The sequence below is a fragment of the Marmota monax genome, unplaced genomic scaffold, assembly GCF_021218885.2.
Source record: "Marmota monax isolate L192 unplaced genomic scaffold, Marmota_monax_Labrador192_F-V1.1 WCK01_AAM20220418_F8-fsc00145, whole genome shotgun sequence".
Classification (NCBI taxonomy): domain Eukaryota; kingdom Metazoa; phylum Chordata; class Mammalia; order Rodentia; family Sciuridae; genus Marmota; species Marmota monax.
Window position 1 is genome coordinate 2,045,066 of NW_026695201.1, and position 25,904 is coordinate 2,070,969.

A 25,904-nucleotide genomic window follows, 5' to 3' on the forward strand; every position below is an offset into this window, starting at 1 on the left:
GTAGATTATGTTAAAAGTGAAGTTCAAGTAGATTTTGCTAAAAGTTCATGCTGTAATCCCTAGACCAACAACTAAAAATGGTGCAAGAAAAATAGGTATAAGCCTAGTATTAATACTTGTTTCTGAATCTCACTTATCTTTTATTTTTTTTTTTTTGGGGTGTTGGGGACTACAGGGGATTGAACCCAGGGGGCTCTATCACTAAGATATTTCCCCATTTCTTTTAATTAATTTATTTATTTTAATTTGAAGCAGCGTCTTTCCAAGTTGTCCACCAGGCTGGGCATGAATTTGAGATCAGGCTGTCCCAACTTCCCAAGTTACTGAGAATGTAGGTGTGTGCCTCCACTCCTGACCACATCTTGCTCATATTTTGGTTCTGTATATGATGAAGAAACCAGGAATAGTATGGTAGCTAGGAGAAAAATTCTTGGGTCTACTTGTCACCAATTAGCTTTGTTATCATAGGATATTTAATTTTTCTATGTCTCAGTTATCTGTCTTAAAATAATGAAGAAAATGATAATCCCTAAATGCTGTGAGTGTTAATCCACATAATGAAGTTGGTCAATGTCTGGTATGGATTCATGTTACCAATCATTCTTATTGTTCTTGTTGAATCAGTGAGTAGAGATGTAGATTGCAGGTGCAAATATTGAAGAAACACGCCCTTTGATAGTGGTAAGTCAGGCAAAGTGATTAATGTAGGCCGATTGCAGGGGTTGTTTTGAGGTTTCAAGACAATCCGAGGGGGTAAAGTAGATTAGAAATTTGGGTGCAGATATCGCGGCAGCATAGGAGAAAGAAAAAGGGAAAGAGAAGACAAAGTTACTTTTAAGAAAAAATCATCTTAAAAAAGTAGACAGATAAGAATAAGGGGAAAAATGGCCTTGGAAGAGATCAGGATGGTCGTCAGACTGACTTTGAAACCAGACACTACATGAAATACCATATCAACATCTGGAGACTGCAGCAGGGGGAGAGCAAATTCCTGTTTTTATTCCACTTTTATGGCATGCATCTAAACACACAAATCCTGAGCTCTGTGATCTTGGGTTGGTTGCTTCAACTCTATTTTGGACTCAATTTGTTCATCTATGAAATGTAACTAGCTCACTAGGTTGTTAGGTTTTAAGAGGTTTATCATGTCCAAATAATATAATATTTAGCACACAATAGATGTACAAATTGTTGCTTTAATCATGATCTTTTTAGCATGTCCTTGTTCATATTCCCTTTTCTGCTTTCCCCAAAAGGATGTTCCTAACTCATAATGAAAAACAAAATTAGACCTGTTTCCTGAAACAGCACCCATTGGGACTGGGAATCCTTAGAGAGATAAGTTGTTTGGATGGAAGCAAATATGGTTCACCACCTGGGGCTAGAAATGTGGAATGAGGTTTTCTGGTATCATTTGGAGACATTGTTGTGCTCAGAATAGGTGTTTCTGAAATGGACCTCAGAAGAGGCTGGCTAGCTCATGGCTGTCAGTAGGACTTGCTCTCCCTGTGAGCCTCCTTGGTGAGTGGAGCATCTTCTCTAGTCAGAGCTCTCTCATGCTTTGGCAGGGAGGCACAGAGCCTAATGGCTGGTCTTTGGGCTAAGGGATGCTTGATGCACAACCAGCAATGGACCTCATTATTCCTTCAGCACTCACATAGTCTTAACATGAAAAAGGAGCCTCCCCTACTCTGCCCAAGGGATTTAGAAAGGATGAAATGACATGGCAGTGGCTGTAGAGACACAGATGTTTAAGTTGAGTAAGATATCTCTTAATCTGCATTAGTACTGGGCTCTCACAGAGTCTGAGGAGAGAAATCATTGTAAGAGGAGAATAATATTAGGTTAGCTACTAACCATACTTGTTCACTAGTCTTGATTCTGTGTGACTTCAAGAAATTAACATCATCTTTTTTTAAATTTGTTCTTTTTAGTTATAAATGACATTTAGAATATAATATAAATACATTTAGTTATAAATGACAGTAGAATGTATTTTGACATATCATACATACATTGAATATGACTTCCCATTCTGGTGGTCATACATGATGTGGAGTTACACTAGTTGTGTAGTCATTTATGTCCAAATCATTGTACTATCTTTCCCATTCCCATCCCCCTCCCTTCTCCTGGTTTCTCGCTGTCCAGTCTGGTGAGTCTTCACCCCTTCCTCCCCCAAGTTTATTGTGAGTTAGCGCCTGCGTATCAGAGAGAACATTCAGCCTTTGGTTAGGGGGGATTGGCTTATTTCACTTACTATGATAGCATCCAGTTCCATCCATTTACCTACAAATGCCATAATTTCATTTTTCTTTATAGCTAATATTTCATTCTATATATGTTCCACATTTTCTTTATCCATTCATTTATTGAATGGATAGGTTATTCCCTAGCTTAGCTATTGTGAATTAAGCTGCTATGAACAGTGATGTGACCGCATCACTATATCATGCTTATTTTAAATCCGTTGGGTATAAGCCAAGGAGTGGGATAACTGGATCAAATGGTGGTTCCATTCCAAGTTTTCTGAGGAATCTCAGAACTGCATTCCAGAGTGCTTGCACCAATTTGCAGTCCCACCAGCAATATATAAGTGTATCTTATTCCCTGAGTCCTTGCCAACATTCATTGTTACTTGTGTTCTTGATAATTGCCATTGTGACTGGAGTAAAATGAAAGTACAGTTTTAACTTGCATTTCTCTAATTGCTAGTGATGTTGACCATTTTTCATTTATTTGCTGACCATTTGTATTTCTTCTTCTGTGAAGTGTCTGTTCATTAACTTCACCTTTCTTGACTTTTGTTGCCTGATCTATAAGATAATATCCATTAAGCTGTTCACCTCTACATTTTAATAAGCAGTGTGTGTGTGTCTAAAGAAGGGCACATGAATATACATGTGGCGCGTGTACCTTCATATTTGCATGTACCCAAATACATAAGCATTTGTCATATAATGGAAAGCCTGATGTATTTGTGAACATGGTCATTATGTAATAACACATACTTTTGAATGTGTAAAATGTGCATAATTATGAGTGAGTGCTTTGTATGTGCCTACACATATGTAGTCATATATGTATTTGTGTGCAAGTGTGTGCACATGAATGTTTGTGATGACTGTGTATCTGTTTGCAGGCATATGTACATACATGCATGAAAGAATGGATTCATATATGTTTGTGCCTAATATAACAAATACCTTGCTGAAACTTGACTGCATTCTAAATCAGGCCTTTCTTTTCAGGTTACACAAAGAAAAGCAAATCCATATCAGCTGCCTTTTGATGAAACTAGGCATCTGCTATCAAGGTGTAAGCAATCAGCAAGCCGATCAGGAATATCCCTCAGAATGGTGCTACACAATGTGACTTTCTGGAGGGGCTTTGTTTTCCTCGGATTCTCCAGCTTTGGTGAACTGCAACTCCTACTCTTTACCTTATTCCTCTGTCTGTATCTTGTCACCCTGACCAGCAATGTCTTTATCATTGTCGTCATCAGGCTGGATAGCCATCTGCACACCCCCATGTATCTCTTCCTTTCCTTCCTGTCTTTCTCTGAGACCTGCTACACTCTGGGCATCATCCCTCGGATGCTCTCTGGCCTGGTTGTGGGGGGCCAGTCCATCTCGTATGTGGGCTGTGCTGCACAGATGTTCTTCTCCGCCTCATGGGCCTGTAGCAACTGCTTCCTTCTGGCCATCATGGGCTTTGACAGATACGTGGCCATCTGTACCCCGCTGCACTATGCCAGCCGCATGCACCCTACCCTCTGTGCTCAGCTCATTGGTGCCTCCTTCCTAAGTGGGTACCTCTTTGGGCTGGGAATGACGCTGGTCATTTTCCACCTGTCATTCTGCAGCTCCCATGAGATTCAGCACTTTTTCTGCGACACGCCCCCTGTGCTGAGCCTTGCCTGTGGAGATACAGGACTGAGCGAGTTGGGGATCCTCCTGCTCAGCCTGCTGGTCCTGTTGGCCTCCTTCTTCTTCCTCACCGTCTCCTATGCCTATATCCTGGCAGCCATCCTGAGGATCCCCTCTGCCGAAGGACGGAAGAAAGCTTTTTCCACCTGCGCCTCACACCTCACGGTGGTCATTATTCACTACGGCTGCGCCTCTTTCATGTACTTGAGGCCGAAAGCCAGCTACTCTCTTGAGCGGGATCAGCTTATTGCTGTCACCTATACGGTGGCGACCCCTCTCCTCAATCCTATTGTTTATAGTCTAAGGAACCGGGCTGTGCAGACAGCTGTGAGGAATGCTTTCCAAGGGAGCCTACTGGGTAAAGGATGAAGACTAGCTCAAAGGGACACTCTCCTCTGTGTAAGCTGGTCACAGACCAACAGGCCAGATTTTTCTGACCTCAGGTCAAAGGTGTCCCACTCAGCAGCCACTGGAAGAGCCCATCCTGCCGGTCTTTCCTCCAAAGCTACTTGAGACAGCAGAGGGAGGGCTTCTGACTCTGCTCTCTGTGTTCAACTCACAGTGAGCACAAAATATGAATTTTCACATTCAGCCTCATAGATGCCCCCTTAGTTACTGAAACCCACTAAGAATTAAGGCTTTTCATAATTCATTAAGATCATGACAATAAATTTGGAGTATTCAAGTTCAGGGCATTGGCTGGCAGAAACCCTAGCAGGGTCACTATAGAGTTTTACAAAATCATACCATGATTAGAATATTTGACCTCTAATGCTCTTCCAATATTTGGAATTCAGTGAAAAGCAGTATGACAGAATGATACCTTCCTAAAATGAAAAGGAAGGTTATTCCCCCTCTCACTGGGTATCTTTTATTTTATTATATAGTAGAGCTTTCTATCTCTGACTTATTATTAATTTACTTCCTTCATTTTAATTGTTTATGTAAGATGGGAAGATTCTATTTCAGAAAATGTATTTATTTCCTATTCTCCTTGGTAAGTGCTGTTGCTCTCTGGTGTCAAGGACAGTCCTTTCTCCCCGACTAGGGTATTATCCTTGGAATCTGTTGTAGAGCTATCTATTCTACCTATCCAGACTTCCACTTACAATGTTCCACACACAGTGCCAGACATGGTTAGGGATAAGTGAAAGTGTAGTGTTTGTGGGCTCTCTCATCCAGCGAGGAGGTCCACGGAACAGGGTAGAGGAGAGTGTGGTTACAGAGTTGCTAATCAAGACCTCCGGAGACCAAGCAGGAAGCAGGTCTGATTTTATTGTGCAGTTACCATGTATATATACTCAGTCAGTAGCTAAACAGGTTATAGGCAACCACCGATGCAATTTCTGCTGTCTTTGCAGCGACCAGTCGAGGAGTGGGCCATGGAGCAAGTGCAGGGACTGCCACACATGGCCCCATGCCCAGGGCTGTGCCTATGGGGTAAGTGGTTTGCTGCTCACACGCCTAGCACAGGGGAGTGGCCTTCCACTCAGATGCCCTTAATGTGTGCCATGTATGCAACACTCCATGCACTTTTCCCTATAGTAGTGAATTCCTAAAGCTGTCTGGTGGGAGCCTGAATGTAAGCCCTTCAACCTAAGTGACTGTATAACCCTGGATAAGTCGCTTAACCTTCCCTCAGTTTCAAAGCCTTCATCTGAATAAATGGTTGTAACTTCATAGTTTTGTTTTGGTGATTAAAGGGAATCATGAATGTAAAGAATTTAGCCTTAGTGATCGTCTAATAAATTTCAGTTGCTGTTATGAATGTGTTATGGAAAGTGATGTTGGCTTTTTGTTCAGGGAAATTTTATTCTGGAGGGGGAAGATCAGAGAAGTCTTCATGTCTAAGGTAGGATGTGACCTTGTTCCTGGAGAATGAGTGACTCCTGAGTGCACTGACTGAGGACGTTCACAGAAGGGCCAACAGAATAACCACAGGTTGGGAGGTCAGACAACATAGACCTGGTCCAAAGGATGGTGAGTTAGTTGTCCAGGAAGCTGAAAATGTCTCACAAATTACTGTGAAGTTCGCTCAGGTTAGGACTCATTTGTTGGGGGTGGGAAGCAATTTGAATACCTTGCTTCAGATATGACCCCTTGGGAACTGGGAGGCAGAACATGATAAACCTGCGAGCAGATAGTGAAGTGGCATCTGTGATGTGATTTGAGATGAACCCAGTGGCAGGGAGGATGATGAATTTCATCAGGGAGAAACCAGAGGCAAGGGGACCAGTAATCACTCCGTTTCCATCATCCTTCAGAGAGGCGGAGGCCTGAATAGGGGCTGTGATGTCGAAAATTGAAGAAAACTACAATCATAAGAGATTTTGAAACAGTGGGATCCAGATCCACAGGATTTAGCCATGAAAGAGAAGTGAGGGATGACTTCAGAAATCAAGGAAGAATTTAGTCTGTGATTTTTTTTTCTAAGTGGAATCCATAGTTTTTATGTTTTCAGGAAAAAAGAAACACATTGGTAATTAGAAAATTAAGTTTGGAAGACGGACCTACATCTTAGAGAAAAAAATGAGATACAGAGAAGTAGTGAGTTATTTAGGTAGCAGAAAGGTCAGCGTCTGAGGAGAGGGCCCATCTACCCTAGAGACCTTTTCAGTGTAGGATGGATCCTACCTTGTTGCTCTGAGGGACTTGAGAAGATTTATTTCCATAACCTATCAATAACCCAGCATGACAATCCCTAAACATCCACTGGCCAGTGGTGAGTAAGGGTGCTCCAAGAATCACTAAGCAATATTTAAAGGTATGCCTAACTTCCAAATGAAGCAGTCAAAAGTATGGAAGTGTTAGGAGTCACTTGGGGGGTTTGTTAGATATTTCTGAGGTCCATGTCTATAGAACTTGACATAATTGATTTGGGTAGGAAACAACAGAAGTAGGCTATGAAAATTGCCTCTCTTAATTAAAGATTTGACCATGTGCTTTAAAAGGGCAAACATTCATTCTAGATATATACACACAAACATACAGAGAGAGAGAGAGAGAGAGAGAGAGAGAGAGAGTAGTCCTGATGCTTTTTAGCTGTGTGACCTAGGAAAATTTTCTTTAACATTTTGTGTCTCCATTTTCTCAATTGTAAAATGGAATGATAACAATATCCATTTTATAGGTATTTGGGGTGAAGATTAATATAAAGTATTTAGGATAAAGCCTGATATACATTATGTACACAATACAACCATCTCTTATTAGTTGAAGTTTCTAGTTGGTATCACCTTAGAGGGCCTTATTTTTTACCAGTTGGCATTGGTATAAGCCAGAGACAGCTGTGTCCAGAATTTTATATATCACAACAGAGCTGGATAGAGTGCTATCACCCAGCACTGCGCCTGACTGGAGAAGACAGGAAGATGGATCTAGATCCCAGAGACATGAGAGGCCATTTATTGATTCTTGATTTTAATTTTTGCACTATAGGAGACTTTTTAAGAAAGTCAGGGCCTAATCTGACATGATAGAGATTTGGGCCTACTTTTTCTTCTAATAGATGAAGGGTCTCTGGTTTAATTCCTAGGTCCTTGATCCACTTTGAGTTGAGTTTTGTGCATGGTGAGAGATAGGGGTTTAATTTAATTATATGGATTTCTATTACACTTTTTTGCACAGATCTGATTTCAGAAAGAACTGTATGTAGGTCTGACCATTTTATTTTAAAGCATTTTCATTGCTTCTTCAGACAAATATTGTATTAGATAAATATTTCATATATATTACTCAATCTCTTTTATAAGATGGCACTAGTTGTCTTTGACTTTAAGAACACTTTTTCATCCATCACATGCCTAAAATCTGAGTTATGTCTTGAAAATTCTTGACCACTGAGCTATACCCCCAGCAGGAGGACTGGGGGTATAGCTCAGTGGTCAAGTGCTTGCCTAGCATGCATGAGACTGTAGCCTAGTTTTCCCATCTTGGGGCAGGGGGTAAACCCATAATTACCTTTGCCTTTGATTATTTCAATGCAGGGTCTTAGACTCTCCATACTTGGTTGATACTACACAAAACTGATTTTTTGGTGGCCTACTGGACTATACTCTTTTCAACTGTAAAATTTTTAGCTACTTGTAATTAATTTAGATATTTGTAGACATTCATATGTAAAATGCTTTCTTATTGTCATACTCCATGACATATTAGTTGATTGTTCATACAAGTCAGTGAAATACTTATTTAATACTTATTTACTTAGTAACAGCAAAGATGACTTTTTAGTATTAACCACAATTCTTTTAAGTGGCTCCTGCGGTAGGATTTTTCCCTGGCTGAAGGAAGGATTAATTCCCATGCAGAGAAAGGAATTGAGACAAGATGGTAATCAAATGGAGTGTGCATGTATTGAGAGGTGAGGGCTATTTATGTGGGATATCAGGACTTTTATACAAAGCAAAAAAAGACCTAAGAGTGTTCATGACCAAATGACACCATCACCTTTTTACAAATCAGGCCAGAATATATAAGCATTTGAACTTCTTCAGAGCAAACCTGTCCTGAAAATTCCTGGTGAGAACACTGCCTCTTGTTTTTTTCTGTAATTTGTAATTTTATTAAAACTCTATTGACTTTTTAATTAAAGATTAATTTAAAAAATAACACAAATGTTATTTTTACTACATTAAAACTTACGAAGAAATTCAGGCGACTGGAGAACAAGGAGGGGAGCCCTGCTATAAAGGAATTTTGTCCTTCTCATAGTGATAACATCTACTATAATGGTGAAGTATGAAAGGAACAAATTAAAAAGAAAAAAGTTCTCCATGCTGATCTCCATATGGTTCCATTTTACAGACAAAAATATTGCAGTTCCCCAGAAAATCAAATATCTTCATTTTCAAATGTAAGAATTTAAAGACATTCCGAAGCTAAAAAGAAATGGCAAATTACCTTGGATTTTATTTATCTACTCTACCATAGCCATTCTTTACAGTACAAATAGCTGTCTCTATTTTGAGAATGGTTTGGTTTCCAGTAATGCACAAGCTCAATTGGGTCAGAAATATTTTATTTCATTTCTCCCTTTAAAAACATACTTTATTTTCTAATCTGAACACAAGAAAACAATAAAGGTATACAGAAACCTAACAAATTAAAAATAAAGCCTGGCACTCCTCAGCAGTGACTAGTTGCCTCCAAAATAAGCCCATAGCTTCCTCTCCTCCAACTCTGTTAACTTCTCACCCATGCTCACAAGCTTGATATATTTTTTAAATCCTGCAATAAATGTAACACACACACACACACACACACACACACACACATCCATCTTTTCACCCCCCACCCTCCCTTTTCCCTTCATTTCCCAATACTTTCCCCCAAACCGAGGTTTTCTATGATCCTCAACAATCTGCTCATCAATTGCCAAAGTAGGAATTGGTGAAGCCAACATAATCATAGCCAGCAGGCTGACTTCGACCCCGTGGGTCCATATACTGCTGCATATGTATGGTACAGAATGACACTTGTTCTGGGGTTAAGGCCTAAAAAACATAAAAATAGAAAAACAGCGTTACAGAGACTTGAAATAGCTGGTTCCCTGAGGCATTTTCTATGCTCTAAGTGTAGGAGGTGGAGAGCTTTTGGAGGGAGGAGCAAGCTCTGCTCTTATCACAACTTTTATTCATAAATTCATGATTTGTAGTAAAAAAAAGACCAGCTCAAATTTCCAGTGTGGCTCTTTCCTCAAGGAAAGAGCTTACTCATTTTCACCATTCACTCGCTCTCATTGCCTAAGTTTGACTTGTTAAATACAAGGGAAATGAATTAGCGTTACAAGCTGAGCTGTAGGTTTTGGATTGACTCTGTTAGTTATCAGAGAAGCACTGTAGGTTTCTGAGCTTCATCAAGACCAAATGAAGTGACCAAACAAATGACATATTGTGAAAAAGGAAGTCTAAGGGAAAAGAAAATGTGGGTAGGTGGGTGGGGTTTTCAAAGTAAGGCAACCAAGACTGAGATGACCATAATCCAGATCATGAGAGCAAAGTAACAGAAAGAACTGGAATCTGACCTGCTTCAAGTCCTCTTTGGTAATATAGGCCTTGCCCTCTGCCAGGGATTGGAAAGCATTCTCTATCTCATCACTGGTCTTGATGTTCTCTGACTCCTTGTCAATCAGGAATGATGTATAGTCCTCCAGTGAGACATAGCCCTTCCTGTAGGAGAAATGGAAGAGAAGATAGACCTTCCCAAGTCAGAGAAGAAGGCAGGCTCTCTTCCATGCTATTCAGTGTTCAGAAGACAGAGAGCAGCTCTATTCTCCAAGTTCTTCTTTCAAATAAACTCTCTTCATCTTGATAATCTACTCACCTTACAGACAAATAAACATTGATAAGCTCTAGACTCTGTTCTGCATGGGTTGTTCTCTTTACACAGTTTTGGAATTTCCCATCAGCACCAGTCCCACATATTTAAATAATGGCTTGTCTTCTTTGGTCTTCTGTATCAGAAAGAATTGGTCCCAAACAGTAACTTATTCTTTCTTTGACTACACCACTCTCACAGTACACACACCTCTACCCTCAAGTGTTAGCTCTTGAATCATCTAACATTCCTTAAGATCTCATATATGTGAAAGGATTCTTCTCTCAAGTTCCATCCTTTGAAATAGCTGAAATCCATAAATCAAACATAAAACATGAATTGGGAAAATTGCAGAACGAGGGACTGAGTAGGAATTAATGCCATTTACTTCTGAGTTATTCATGAAAGAAAATCAAAAGCTTCCCAATTCATTTATTCTCTCTCTCTCTCTCTCTCTCTCTCTCCTTCCTGATCATCATATGAGCCGCATCCCTCTGCCACACTCTTCCTCCTTCTGCCCTATCTCAAGTCCCAAGGAATGGAGCCAGCCTTCTATGAACTAAGACCTCTGAAACCAAGAGCCCTCAAATAAACTTTTCCTCCTTTACAATTGTTCTGATCAGATCTTTTAGTTGCAACAGTGAAAAACCTGATTAAAACACAGTCCAAGCCCCAATCCCTGCCTGGATCTGACTCTTGGTCCTCTTCTTACCTTCCTGGATCCACAGCATCCAGGAACTTCTCAAACTTAGGCTCAGGTTCATCCTCCTCCACCATGGGCAAGTAATAATTGAGTCCTCTCAGGCAGGACCTGAATTCTTTGTGAGTCAAGCGCCCTGTCAAATTCTCATCAAAGTGTCTAAAGAATAAAAACATGTTATCAAGCTCAAGAGAGAACCAGGACTAAAACAGAAAGGAACAGGTCTTTCTTGTTGCATTAACTACGGGTTTTTAGATATGTCATAGGTCTTGAGAGATTAGAGAGCCTATCTGTATCTCTGTATTTTTTTAACCTAATGAATAGAGGGAAAATCATAAAGAATTGAGCATAAATGAAAGGTATTTAATCCAAGAATCTTATAGACATTTCATATTAAAAGCTGTAGCTGAAGCAAATTAACATATTTAGATCTTCATTTAAGATCTCATCAAGTCACTCAGAGGGAAAAAAAAAAAGGATTAGTTAGTTTTCAACTAATTCTGAATGGTCTAGGAAACAAAGCACCAGTCAACTAGGAAGTTCTACTCACTTATAGGTGGTGCTAAACTCCTTTAGAGTCTCCTCACTCACACCTATGGTATCCCTGAAAGGAAAGCAGAAATTAATCCATGAAATAAAACAAGAACAGCAAAAGACATCCCACATGGAAGAGAGAGGAATTTTAAGAAACATTCACTATTTGAGTCATCTAGCTCAGAGTTTGACAAACTGTGCTCCAGGGGCCAAATCCAGCCTGCCCTCTGTTTTTACAGTCCATTGTCAAGAATGCTGTTTCCATATTTCATACAGTTGAAAATAATCCAAAAAAGAGCATTTTATGAAACCTGAAATTTATATAGAATTCAAACTTTAGTGTCCATAAATAAAATTTTGCTGGAACATGTTCATTCCTGTATGAATGATCTATGGCTACCTTGCAACTACATCAGCCAAGTTGAAATGCTACAACTGAAACCACTGGACTCACAAAGACCACAGCATTTATAACAAGGCCTTTACAGGATTCCTTGCCAATTCCTGATATAGATAAAAATACTACTAGAAATTTATTGAGGCCTACAAAGCTGCTTTGAGATAATTTATCTTTAAAAAACATTTTTACTGTTCTGCTCTATTAGGCCATACCTGAATATTTCTCCCATTCCAGATATTATATTTTGAATGACATTTTGCTAAAGGGAATGTTTTCTGAATAGATCACACAAGATGGTGAAGGGACTCCAAAAACTGGATCAAGTCACTTGTCGAGGTAGATAATAGGTAGACTCAGGGGACAAGGCATGTGTCTTATTTCATTATAGATCCCAGTGTAAAGTGACATAGTCCCTCTGTGGAAATGAGAAAGAGCACTGGCTCTGGAGGTGAGTGCAGTACTTCTGAAGCAGCTCTTCAATCTAGTACCCCACCCCCGGCCCTTGGTTAAGTTCCTGCACCGTCCCTCCCCTGGCTATCCATCCTCCATACTTGGCTTGGATCTGTTGCTCCAGATTGTGCTGCATTCGCATCCCCAGCTCGTGGAGCTGGTCCCACTGCTGGGCCAGACCAATGGTGCTGTATTTGATGTCGAGGATCAGAGCCTCTTCCATGTTGTCTCCCAGGTCCTCGATCTTGGTCAACTGACGCTTCATGGCCTGGATCTCCTTCTGCTTCCTCTGGATAAAGAGAAGAGAGGTAGTCGGTCAGACTTCCAGCTCCACACCTGGAGACAGGAGAGAAGTGAGGAGGCTGAGGAACTTGAGTTTCACTGAATTGCTTCTTTTCAATTATTTTCAGGAACCTGCTTCTCTTTTATGAAAATCACTTCACTCTGTAGTCCTCGTTTCTGGAATAGTGGGATGTTTAGGTGAGATGATGCCTATCATTCTGGTATTCTCTTTTAAATGTTTTTATTGGTGCATAATAATTATACTGTCTAATTGTTTTCATTGGGGCATGCACTTAGATTTGATCAATTTAATTCCCCAGTTCGTTCCCTTGTCCCCTCCTCCTGCCTTCCCCTGATACCCGTCTCCTACCTTATCAGTCCCCCTTCTATTCTTTAAAATATGAAGTTTAGAGTTAATAGCCATATCTTGCAAATAAAGAAGAGCAGAATTTCTGGGACTCATGCATCATCAACTCCCAGTGATTGCATGTGAATTGTCTGCATTATTGATTGTGGCTGAGCTCTAAGTGTTCAATCCTGGGCCCTTTCATCAGCCTGCAGATGTGCATGGGCTGCTGCTGCTGCTACCCAAGCACATTATATGGCAAATTTCTGCATCTTGCCTATGATTTCTCAATGAGGGAATATTGTCCCCCACGGAGAGGAGGAATGAATTGGATATGATGATGGTGAGGGTTGTGTGAGAAAAGTTAGATGTTATAAGGCTTGGAGGTCCTCCAACTATCAACTCTAGTTGACACCTTACTCTTCTGTTGTTATGAAGAAATTAAATTTAATTAAATGTATTTATTTTATTTTCCTCTCGGGAAAAGGCAATTGAAAATAAGATGGAGAAACACTATTCTATGCCCATTGTTTCTCTCAATTGTTGGGAGATGATCTAGATTCAGTTATATCATTTTACCACATTAAGTAACAGCACAGATTCACTGATGTTCCAGGCTGTAAGCTAGGAACCTTGCTATCTGCTCCCTTACATAATTGTTACAGCAACTCTGTAATAGAGATATTAGCTCATTGTATAAATGCAAAACTGAGGTCCATATCTACAGTGTGGTGGCCTGTGGTTAGAGTGCCACTTGATGGCAAGAGTTGGGACTGCATCCTTAGCTTTGGGGTCTGGGATGATAGTTCCCTAAAAACATCATCATGTTGCTGTTAAGTGGTTTCTCTTGAGTTCTTTTTAATTCTGGCAATGAATAAACAATCATTACTTACTTTATTTGCATCCAATTGGGCTTCTAGAGTTCCTGTTTCTTTGAATAAAGATCTAGTTGAGAATCAAAGGAATACATTAGTCATAATATCAGAGGACAATATTTCATGCAGATATAACAACTTGAAGCCCCTACACATCTCTGCTTCTACTTCTCCCAAGTTATATGGCTTCTATAAAATGAAGTTTCACAAAACTAAATTTTCAAACCAAACCTTCTGTTTGTGGCAATCATTCAGATTGATGAGAAGGACACAGGACTGCCTAGGTCTTTCTTCTCTGCGTAGGAGAAGACTTGCATGTGTACTTCTAGTTCTATTATTACATACAGTCATCCCTTGGTATCCATGGGGATTGGTTCCAGGATCCCTATGAATACCCAAATTGTGGCTATTCAAGTCCCTTTTATAAAATGGCACATATTTTCATATAAGCCTCCTCACCTCCCATGCACTTTAAATCATCTCTAGATTACCCGCAATTCCTAATATGATGTAATTATTAAGCAAATAATTGATATATCATACTGTTTAGGTGATAATAAGAAAAATACTGTAAATGTTCAGTACAGATAATATTTTTCACGAATATTTTCAATCTACATTTGGTTGAAACCACAGATGCAGATCCCGTGAATATTGGGCTGACTCTGAACACTTAAACAATGTCAACAAGGCTCCACCTACTGGAATATAGGGGTAGAATAAAATAAATTAGCTTCTTTCTCATCCTGTATTTTTATTTATGCATTATCATAATGTAATGGGACCATGATACCTCAGTTCTAAGATCTCCTTAACTAATTCTTCCAGAATAATATAAGAAAACAAACATGATAGCATGAAATACTGACCCATCCAGAAAATAAGCCCTGGATACGAAGAACCGGAACATGAATTGGAAGGGAGAAAAGAGAGATCATATGTTAACATGGATCACTTCAATTATCTTGTTTCTTCAGATCTACGAAACATTCTAAATCATTTGTAGCCATAAAATATGAAGCTTTCTACACTGTTTCCAAAGTCTCTCCCACCCTGAGAAACTCTAAGCTTTTCATTGAAGCTCTTTGCTTTAGGATAGAAAGCACAGATGTTTAATGTTGAGCACACACTGCCAGGGTCTGATAAGGGAACCGAACCAGAGACAGAGGAGAATGTGCTATTTCCTATGTATTTTTAGACATGATGCAAGAATTTTTTTTGTTCATCTCATTTATCCTTACCAATGAGTATACAGAAGTAGCATATGTTATGGCTTGGCCAGCTACCCATTTAACCATCAAAACACCTCAATTCTGACCTACCTAATAGATACATTCTACCAACTTGGATCATTTGTTCTAACAACTGTATCCTTTAAATTTTCACTTTTCCAGGTCATTTCCTGAGGAGATGTGACAAATGTTATCTTCATGTATAGAACATTTTGTACCCCTTATTAGCTCACTTGATTCTCATTACACTCTAGGGGGCTGGCAAAATAAGAGCTTCATGTTAGGTGATTTCTTGTTGTGCCAATAAGTACATATGTGACCTTAAGCAAGTGAATTTACTAGTTGAATATCTTCACACACTTAGAAGTAATAATATTTGTTCCATGCATTTTTCAGTGTTGCTCTGAAAGGTAAGATCAGAGATAGGAAGCAATTTGTAAAGTTCAATGTGGCATGTAAATATAGGATTGTTATTATTTTGGACTACAATTATAGGCAACAGGAGGAAAACTGAGAATACTAAGGAGAGAATAAAGAAGGATGCATATGGGTGGAAGGATGAAATTCTTGCTTCTTGAAGCTATAAGGATTAAAGCAAATCCAAACATACAGCACAGTCAGTATGTGATTTGGGGACATAGTGCATGCTCTGGGAATGTGTCCACTCCCCTTCAGAATGCATGTCATCAAATAATGTGTGTGGCATAGGGGTTGTGGGGTTGGAGGGAGCCCAGCACACCTGGTCTCCTGAATCCACTGAAGGAAGGCACTGGCATTCTGCTCAAACTCTTGGCACATCTCAAAGTTCTTGACTTGTCTTGCCTCTTCTTTTTGTAGCTCCTGCTCCCGCTCCTAAAACCCAAACCACAGACAGTAAGACTCACATAAAAAACCTGCCTTTGCCGTAAGACAACTAGTTTGTCAGCTCAGTTGGACATCCCTCTCCAAAATCTAACCTATCTTCCACAGGCACATGTCTATATGTTCCTATTTCTTCTTACCCCACCACCTCCCACCTCCAAAATGTAGAAAAGACCTGTAAGGTAAGATCAGAGATAGGAAGCAATTTGTAAAGTACTTATAGGAGTATCTAGGACCGATCCCAGTAATAAGTAAATGATTATTAACAGCAAACTTCCCCTCCTCTTAGTATTTTTTCTTTCTTTCTTTTTTCTTTGATGTGTGTGTGTGGGTAGAATTAAATTTAAAAGAACAGATAATTATTTTTAAATGGAAAGATAGTAACAAGAGTTGCTATTAAAAAATGGTGATGGAGTGAGTTTTTATTAGTTAATCTTTCATCTTTTCACTTATCATAGTTTCAATAATGTCCATCATCATAGATAACAAAAATTAAAAACAAACTCATAAAAGTAGAGAATGCCTTGGATAGGGGGAGAGATAGGGCTTATGAATACATACATATGCACACACATGGTAAAGCTATTGCCCACTGTTTCTTAGTGTTTGTTAGTTTGTGGCTCCTTTCTCAGTTTAATTACTAACAATGTTTCTTTTTTTCTTATAAGACACCAACTTGGATGACAAATTAAGGGGTCATGCTCACTGCAGGCAAAAGTCACTCTTCTGCCTCAAGTTACCTTGATCATGTCAGGTAGTTGCTTCCAGATCCTTTCCAGCACCTCCACCGTCAGCCAGGTGTAAGGGCTAGAAGGCACATTTAAGGCCTTAATCTGCTTGTCTAGTGCCACCAAATAGTTGAAGTCTTCCTGAGCCCCACCCAGGGAGGCCAAGAATGCTTCGTGCTCCTTCTGCAGCTGCCGGACCTCCTGCAGCGACACGCAGTGCACAGGCTGTGACATGTCCTCTTCCACGTTCTCACACCAGTTGTTGAAAGCTGAAGCCTTGTGTGCAAATTCCATGAAGAGCTCCTCAGCCTGCAGAGGAAAAACCAGACAGACTCATCTTTCCTGATAAAGGTTCTCAGCAGAAGAGAAGATTGAGGATAAAAATAATGACTGTCTTCTGAGAGCCAGCACTCTCAAAGGGATGAACTAAAACCAGGAGGGACCATGTGATCAGATGAACGGACAGGAGAGGAACAGCCCTGGGCTTAGAATTTTCTCACTGTGTGAAACTAGTCAAGTGTTTCATCATTTACAAATGAAAACCTGAATGACTCTGAAAGTTATTTCACCTCTTAAGAGTTCGAGAGTGGCAAGGTAGTTTACAACATTTCTTATGGTAGCATGAGCTCAGGTTCTACCCGGTGCACACAAGACACGCAGAAATGGATGATGAACAAATACAGGGAAAAATTATCACAAATCAGGCAACTCTTTTATTCTTTATCCACTTCCTCTTCTTTTCTTCCAAGTTTCTGCAGATCACATCCTGCTGACATTTCTGAGCATACTAAGTCATTTTCCTAGCTTCCCACTAGCACTTGTTTGGACCTAATCTCATGTCGGAAGCTTCTCAAACCACTGCTTTAAAACATTTCCTACACTTGACCTACATCCTTAGCATGAATCTACGTATTGTCTCAAGTTGCCCATGCTCTTGAAAGACTGGGTCGTCTATATTACTAAAACAGTCTTTCCAAAAAAGCACGGATTTTTACAAACAGCAGGTGATCAAAAATAGTTTGAGACTTAAAATGCAACCTAGATTTTGGGTCAGCAGATTGTATTTCTAAGGAGATCTATCTTGAGAAAATATGAAAATGGGTTTCCTCTCCTACCCAACATAAGACTTAAAGAAAATTCACCTAAATGGAGTGGAAAGGGATAAAAGTATTATACCATTACTTCTTATCTTGTGAACTTACTTCAACAATATACATGCTTAATTGATTTTTTTTTTATTTAAGATTTGTTTCTGTAGGTCCTATGTTCTTTTATTAACAGAGATTTGCATTGTGTTCTGGGTTCTTGTATTCTTGCAGCAGAGAATTTCAAGAAAGGCATAAAATATAGTAAAATCAGCAAAGTCTGTTAAAAAAAAAGGTACCCCCAAGGGAGAAGAAGGGCCATCTTGAGTGACAACACCTTTTTTTGTGAGCTCAGTTTTATTGGGGTATGAGGACAGAGCTGATAGAAAGTTCCACTCAAGTATCACCTTCAAGCTCTGGATTGACAGACTACATTGATTAGCAGCCTAATGGCAAGTCTTGGTCATCTTGGTCCAGCTGATAGGTTCTACTTAGAACTTGGGTTTACAGAATTTATTGTCAGTATAGGCTGGTCTCAATTGTCCTGTTTTCCAAGTTTGTGAATCTCAGGTCTGTATTGTTTGAGCATGATCTTGCTTAGGATGTTGTAGGCATCAGGCCCTTTTAATGCATACACTCACCCTTGATTCTTACCTCCTGAATTTATCTATACTTTCTCCTGTAGTAAGAGGAATAGTTTATAAAGCTGGGTTTAGGCAAGGGTCCTGAAAGAGTTATCTTGTCAGCCTGTACAACTCCACTAAGGCAGAGCTGTTGATTGACTGGTTTGCTCTGTACTATTTTTTTCAACCCCTGACTGACTGATTATGTCTAACTGCTACCTAACACTTAAGCAGAGTATAAATTAACTAAGGGTCCAGACTGACTTTCATGTGTGTGTTTGTTTCTCAATTTCTCGAACTCCCTGCCTTAACTTATTGCCAAGTACAATGCTTCTTCTGGTCTGGGGCTGCTCAAAAATTTCCCTGACCCTCTTTTATTATTGATATACTTTATAATATATATACAATGCCTTAGTGGCCACCACTGGAAAAAATTTTAATCACTTCTATCCATCCATATAGAATTTAGTGGTTTCTTTTGCATTTTTGGATCCATCATCTATTTTAGTAGTACTGACAGAGGAAGTCAGGAGAGGTTGGCAGTATTGTCCTTTTTCTTAAACGGGGAAGCAAGTTTCAAAAGAAATGTCACCTGACCTATATAAAGGCTTCCCACCTAGGAAATGTCAATATGAGTTGAGAACATGTTTTATGGCTACTATCCGTTACTCCCTTTATTTGAGTTAGATAAAACGACAAGGTCAGCCTTCACTCCTCCCTGCCAGTTTTAGTCCTAAGTATGTGAAGACCTTCTACCCTTCTGTTCCAACCACTTCTTCTATTAACTACGTGTTTCTGACTTCCGTCTCAAGTTGGTTGTATAACCCATCAATCCATTTTTAAAAGCCCACCTTTTGATCTAAGAAAGAAAAGGACTCATTTTCATTCAACCAGAATATCTTCTTGATCTTTTTCAATGCCCTAATTTGTCTTTAGATTTTCCAAACAGGGTTCCCAGTGTCTATTTCTAAATTCCATGGTTGATATCCATGTGGCTGAGACCTAATCATGCCTCGTCCTTTTCCTTACTTTCTGTAGAGGCAGCTGCTTTTCCAGCAATTTCTCTCTGTGGGCTGCAGAGGCTTCCAGCAACCGCTCCCAGCGCCTTTGCAAGGCGTCATGGCGCTCCTCAATGGCTTTGCTCTGGCTGTGCTGAGCAGCTACCAGTTGGTCCTTCAGCTCAGTGATCTCAGCAAGTTGCTCTTGCTGGAAGCTCTGAAGACTGGCATCCAGTGTGTCCTGAGAAAGACCAATAGAGAGGCAATCAGCAGGAAAAACGTATGGGTTGCAGGAGGTCATTCACACCTGGCTTCCTCAGACGTTTATCACTTAAAAGATGAAGGCAAGGCAAGAATTAGGGTGCTGGCCAAGAAACAGCAAACATGACTTAGAGGCTGAAGGGAACACTTGGATTTCGAATTTTCGCTACGTCCGATTGAATGTAGACTTTATAATTCAATGTTAGACTAGTTATAAAAATTAATATTAAAGGAATATTGGATCATAATATTATATTCCAAATTGTCCCCATCAAAATTAAACCTTTCTATAGCATGCACACTTTCCCAGACTCTCTTACATCTCTTACTATACAATCTGTTCTAATTAGTAGCAGTGTCTTACTAAAGACCTTGGAAGTGCACAACTAAAAAAAGACCTCATACAGGTGCCAGTTACACACATTTATTTTTTTGTGGAGCTGTTGATACCAACATCACAAAATTCAGGAATTTAATTTCTAGCTTTAAATGTTGGCTTGTGTTAGACCAAATCTCCTCTTTGAGAACAATTTTAACAATCTCTTTGAGAACAATTTTAACACCTGGATAAAAGTAAAAAAAAATAAAAATAAAAAAAATCTGGGGAACCAAAGATTGGAGGGGACATAAAAATAAAACTGTAGAAAAGTTGGTTCAATATTGGCGTCCCTTCCCTCTCAAGGCATTTTAAATTCCTAAACTGCATAGGAAACACATCCTAGAAGCCAAACAGAAATAGCTAAGGGTCTAAAACGCCAAGTAGAATTTTTGGTAGTGTTACAGGGCTGACTTCAGGATCCATCAAGACAGAGCAGCCCTGATTATAGGACTTTGGTTAAAATTTCTAAAAGGCCTGAGGAGTAAGAGAAATATGTTCAAACCCTCAACAAATAAAAATGAAATAAATGCTGAAACTATGTTTGGAATCACTTTAATCCCTGACCAAAAATTGAGGAGACTGGATGGATAAGGGTCGTTAAATTATCTCTTTAAACCAAAATTTGTGAATTAATTTATTTAAATGTAAATAAACTCATTTTTCAATAAAAATTATCAAATTAGAAAAATAAAGTAATAACCAAATATGTGATATCTACAAGAGACACATCTAATATATTATTATACAAAACTTTTAAAATCCCCAAAGGATAGAACAGATACACACTGCAAACATTAAAAAAAAAAAAGAAAATTAGTGTAATATATTATTATCTGAAAAAAAAGTATTTAAGTCAAGAACTGTTATGGACTAGAAAGAGGAGAATTTCATAAGCAAAATTATCAGCACATAAGATGATTACATGATTCTACCTAAACTTTTAACCTAGTCCAAAATATATGAAAATAACAAAATATTTTTAAAACATAATGACCCCAATCTGGTTGATAATGTAAACCACTGTAAAATGCATAATCTACATGAAATATTCACCAAAACAGAATGTTTATTTTTGAATATAAATAAATATTCTGAAATAATATAGAGGATATTTTCAAAACACAATGTAATTAAACTATATATAAATCTTAAAAAAAATAATGAGAAAATTCCCCAGTGATAGATAGGTTAAAAAAGAAACTCAATTGGGTATAGCAGAAAAGTTTAACTGAAAGATAATGAAAATGACAAAATTTGTGGAATACAGCTAAATCCTTGCTTAGGGGAAATTTATATACTTACATTCATGTGCCTACATGAGAAAAGAAGAATGGTTATTTTTTTTTACCATCTCAAGAAATTTTAGAAAAAAATAGGAGCATCAATTTGATCCACAAGAAAATGAAAAAGAGATAAAAAGATATTGCCATAGATTGGATATTGCTTAAACATGTCCCCCCAAGTCTTATGTGTTGGAAGCTTAGTTCTCAATGTGTTGAGTGTAGGACCTTTAAGGGGTGGGGTGAATTATATAGGTCATAGGTCAATTGGAAGTGCACCCTCAGCAGGTACTGTGGAACCCCTGACTCTCTCTGGCTTCTTGTCTCTAGCTGTGGTTTCTTTTTTCACATGTTCCTACGATCCCCTCTGGGGCCCTCATTGTGCTGTTTGGACTTCCATTCAAACTGTGAATTAAATAAACTTCCCCTCTTGATGAAATTAACCTGCATTATAACCAAAAATGGACTAGTACAGTCATTAATGCAGTAGATGCACCAACAAACTGAGAAAAAAATAAAATAAAAAGCCAAAAGTTGTTTCTCTGCAAGATGATGAATACCAAGGCCACAAAGCTAGTATGTGAGAGAGGTTGGGGGAAACAGAGAGAGGTAGCAAGTTATCAATACCGAGAAGGAAAAAGGGGACACACACTACAGATGCTACAGACAATGAAGCCACAGATCCTGGAAATGAAGTAACTCCAGAGGACTGAGTTTCTGTGAGATGTGGGTTTAGGGCTCCCTGGCACCTGTCAACATGGCAGCCTGGTCTCACCTGCTTTGCCAGGAGAGTGAGGAAGGCAGTGAGGTCCTCACCGTTGAACTGGGTCTTCAGGCTCATTTCCTTCTCAGCTAAAAAGGAAAGAAAATGAATAAAAAGAGAACATATGTTGGTCATCAATGAACCCTTTTTGGCAGAATGATGTTTTTTTTTTTTACCACAGACAACAGGAAAAACTCCTGATTCTCCAAGGATGTGGTTCATGGGATGGGAGGCGGGTGGGGGGTAAAATGGTTGGTGTTTCTAAACTGATGAAGGATAAAAATGACAAACAGATCTAGGGCTAAGAAAACTTTTGAGTGTTTCATAGAACAAAAGGAACATTGAAAACTGGATATAAATTATAAGTGTATCAATCATACATTGTAGTTTACTTCCTAGAATATTTTGTGATGATCCCCCCCCAAAAAAAGGGTTCTGTGGAATTATCAGTTCCTCTAGCTGTGTGTGTGTGTGTGTGTGTGTGTGTGTGTGTGTATGTATAAACATGAGTATAACTGTGTCCAGAATGGATAAGTGTAGATAATAAAGGGAGTACCTTTTTTTTTAATGGTGAAATAAAAATCCCCAGAGACTACACTAAAATGAAATTTATCAGGATTTCTTAAATCTAAGGGACCCCAACCTTGACACATACCTATCCAGGACTCTACCACATCAGCCTTCCAGTTAAATTGCTGGAAGGCATAATTATCTTCCAATTGCAACTTCCAAGCTTCTATTGCATTCGCCAGAGAAGGGACCTTTTCGTTCAGAACCTGGATCTTGGCAGAAATTTTCTCCTTATTCTGAATTTCTTCCTGCAACACCAAGGTGGAGGGGAGAGGAAAACAGACACATATACTAATGAGTGCCCAGGCTAGAAATGTGAATTCATGAGCACTATTAAAAATTCTCATCCCTTTTACTCCAAGTATATAACTACTGTCTTCTAAGTCTAGTGTAATCATCCCATTATTCACCCACTCCCAAGAAGGTTATTTCCACTCTGGTATTTGAAGAGCTTGTCGTGTTTGTATACATAAGTGTAATTTTCTTAGTTGATGTAAGCTTCAAGAAGGTATAGAGTCACATAGCACTCAGATCAATGAGGTTCTGTAAAAATGATATGTAAGCAAAAAAATCATTCACAACTTGCAAAGAAGTATATGTATGTTTCTGTTCCTTTTTATTCTTAGAATACTCTGTGGCCAAAGCCAGTGACAAGATCTCAGTAGCACAGCAAAAGTGTCAACAAAGGATTTAAGGAAAGGTCAAAGGTGTACATATAAGAACTTGAAGAACAAAATTCCAGAAAACAGCAACTGAGTAGATAATTAGTTGTTTGGGAACAAAAGCATAGAAGAGGTTGCTAAAGTTCTGTGTATGACTTCAGCATTACTCATGACTATGTTTGGGGCATTTTCTGTCTCAAAACAAAAATTAGACATGGAGTCCCTGGGTGAGCTCACCTTACTCAGGATATCTTCTCCTTGTGCACACACATTTTGTACTCGGGTCTCATGGATAGTAAAGTCATTAGTCAAAGCTTCATGCTTCTTTAGAATGTTCTGCATAAATGAAATCAGTGAAAATCTGAATATCCAGGCTGAAAAACCTGTCTCTACCCACATTCAGGCTCATTGTAATATTATTCACCAGGATTGATTCAGGTTAATGGACAGACTGGATGAGTGTCTACACTCTCTGGAAAAACTGTACAAAATTCCTCTCAAGAGTCTTCCATTGAGGGCAGTCTTATTGGAAAATAGAACTTGGAATGTAACTCACACCGTTTCTAACTTATCATGTGACCTTTACCTTTTTCTGATTTTTTAAATGAGGATAATATATAAAGATGTCTCTGTACTGAGATTTATACAATGAATTTATACAACTTTTCTATGAAAAGTTGCATCTATCAGAATAATAATAAGTTTAGGATACCTAAACTAAGAACTTATCCAAAAGTGGTGCAAAGAGGGTTAAGGAAACTGTCTTTGCATGTCACTGCAAACCTTCTGTGTGTCTGACTGCCCAGTGGAAACATGGCATCTGTACAGCTGGCAGAGTGGAAAGAGAAGAGAGAATGAGGCATGAAAAGCACTGCTTTTCCATCTTTTGCTGTATGTTCCTAAGAAATATCTATACCAGTCCTCGTTACCACCACCACTGCTGCCTTTTTGCCTTCCTCTTGTCATACAGCATCTCGTTCATATTTTATCTTAAACACCATAGTAACCCAGGCTAAAGGAAGAACAGAATTTCTATGACAGATATACTTTTTCAAAATCACCATTTGAAAACAAAACCTTTTCAACGCACAATGATCTTAAGCATTGCTATCAGATGGTCACTCCTTTTAAAACAAGATGGGCTGCATTATATTTTATGTTCCTTTTTTTCCCCCAGAAGCTGTAAATGGAGACTGGATGGTTGGATTCCTAGAAACATACAACCTACCAAGACTAAGTCATGAAGAAACAGAAAGTCAGAAAACTCTGATAAATAGTACAGAGATTGAATCAGAAATCAGAAACCTCAGAGTAAATCCCTGGACCAGATGGCTTTACTGATGAATTCAGCCAAGCACTTAAAGAACTAATGCTAATCCTTATCAAACTTAAGAAAATTGAAGACAGGGAATATTTCCAAATGTCTTTATGAAACTAGCATTACCTTGATATCATAGTCAGACAGAGAACTCACAGGAGATGAAAAATATAAGCTAATGTTCTTAATGAATATAAATACAAAGATCCTCAACAAAACAATAGGAAACTAAATCCAACAATACATTAAAAGGATTATATACCATAAGTAAGTGGGATTTTTTCCTAGCAGGCAAGGATGGTTCAACATGCAAATAAATATCTGTGATACACCCATTGGCAGAACAACAGTATCCTTTTACAATAAAAGTTCTTAACAAACTAGAAACAGAAAGAGTACCTCAAAATGATAAATTTCACATACAAAAATCCCACAGCTAACATCATACTCAATGGTGAAAAACTGAAAGCTTTTCCTCTAAGATCAGGAACAAGGTAGAGATGCAGTTTTCCTAAGTCCATTTAACCCAGTACTGGGAGTTCTATCCAGAGCAATTAGGAAAGAAGAGAAAAGAAAAAGAAAGAAAGGGCATCTAAATCAGAAAAGAAGATTTACATTGTCTCTATTTGCAAATAATGTTTTATATATATATATATATATATATATATATATATATATATCTCCATATAAAACTGTTAGAATTAATAAACCAACCAAGAAAGTTACAGGATAATAATCAATTTACAAAATTCAGTTGCATTTCTACATACTAACAATGAATTACCTGAAAACAAAAGTAAGGTGACAGTCTTTTCATAATCACATCAAAAAGAATGTAATACTTGAAAATAAGTTTAACCAAGGAGGTGAAAAACTTAAGTGCTGAAAATTACATCACATTGATGTAAGAAATTAAGAAAGATATGAACAAATGGAGATGTATCTCATGTTCACATATTAGAAGCACTTAATGTTGTTAAAATGCCCATACTACCCAAAAGAATCCACAGACTCAATATAATTCTTATCACAATTCTAACGGCACTTTTATATAGAAATAAAACAAATCAATTCTAAAAACTCATAATGGAACCAGAAAAAAATCACAGATACCCAAACTAGTGATAACAAAGAATAAAAAGCTGGAGGGAATACTCTTCATGATTTCAAAACATATTATGAAACTATAAATAACAGTATGGTATGGCATAAATAAAGACACAGGCCAGAACAGAAGAGATATCACCTAAATGAATCCATGCACATACCATCAACTGAAAACTGTCAAAAATGCACAATGGAGAAAAGAC

At 38.5% G+C, this 25,904-nt stretch overlaps 2 protein-coding genes across 2 annotated transcripts in view; one reads left to right on the forward strand and one right to left on the reverse strand.

Annotated features, from left to right (window-relative positions):
• The first annotated feature begins 3,356 nt into the window (after positions 1 to 3,356).
• On the forward strand, positions 3,357 to 4,298 carry LOC124082470 (olfactory receptor 10Z1). The gene has a single exon (XM_046428874.1). It carries the CDS (start codon positions 3,357 to 3,359, stop codon positions 4,296 to 4,298), a length of 942 nt encoding a protein of 313 aa, XP_046284830.1.
• A 4,653-nt stretch (positions 4,299 to 8,951) lies between these two features.
• Positions 8,952 to 25,904, reverse strand: part of Spta1 (spectrin alpha, erythrocytic 1) — a 79,979-nt gene continuing 63,026 nt past the window's right edge. Inside the window, exons 40-52 of the mRNA XM_046429067.2 lie at positions 23,514 to 23,612; positions 22,700 to 22,862; positions 22,057 to 22,133; positions 19,393 to 19,602; positions 16,668 to 16,964; positions 15,806 to 15,918; positions 14,704 to 14,721; positions 13,853 to 13,904; positions 12,433 to 12,620; positions 11,498 to 11,551; positions 10,960 to 11,106; positions 9,955 to 10,099; positions 8,952 to 9,424 (exon numbers count right to left, since the gene is read on the reverse strand). Coding sequence (XP_046285023.1) covers positions 9,299 to 9,424; positions 9,955 to 10,099; positions 10,960 to 11,106; positions 11,498 to 11,551; positions 12,433 to 12,620; positions 13,853 to 13,904; positions 14,704 to 14,721; positions 15,806 to 15,918; positions 16,668 to 16,964; positions 19,393 to 19,602; positions 22,057 to 22,133; positions 22,700 to 22,862; positions 23,514 to 23,612 — 1,689 coding nt within the window. The 3' untranslated portion in view covers positions 8,952 to 9,298. The remainder of the gene's footprint in view (positions 9,425 to 9,954; positions 10,100 to 10,959; positions 11,107 to 11,497; positions 11,552 to 12,432; positions 12,621 to 13,852; positions 13,905 to 14,703; positions 14,722 to 15,805; positions 15,919 to 16,667; positions 16,965 to 19,392; positions 19,603 to 22,056; positions 22,134 to 22,699; positions 22,863 to 23,513; positions 23,613 to 25,904) is intronic.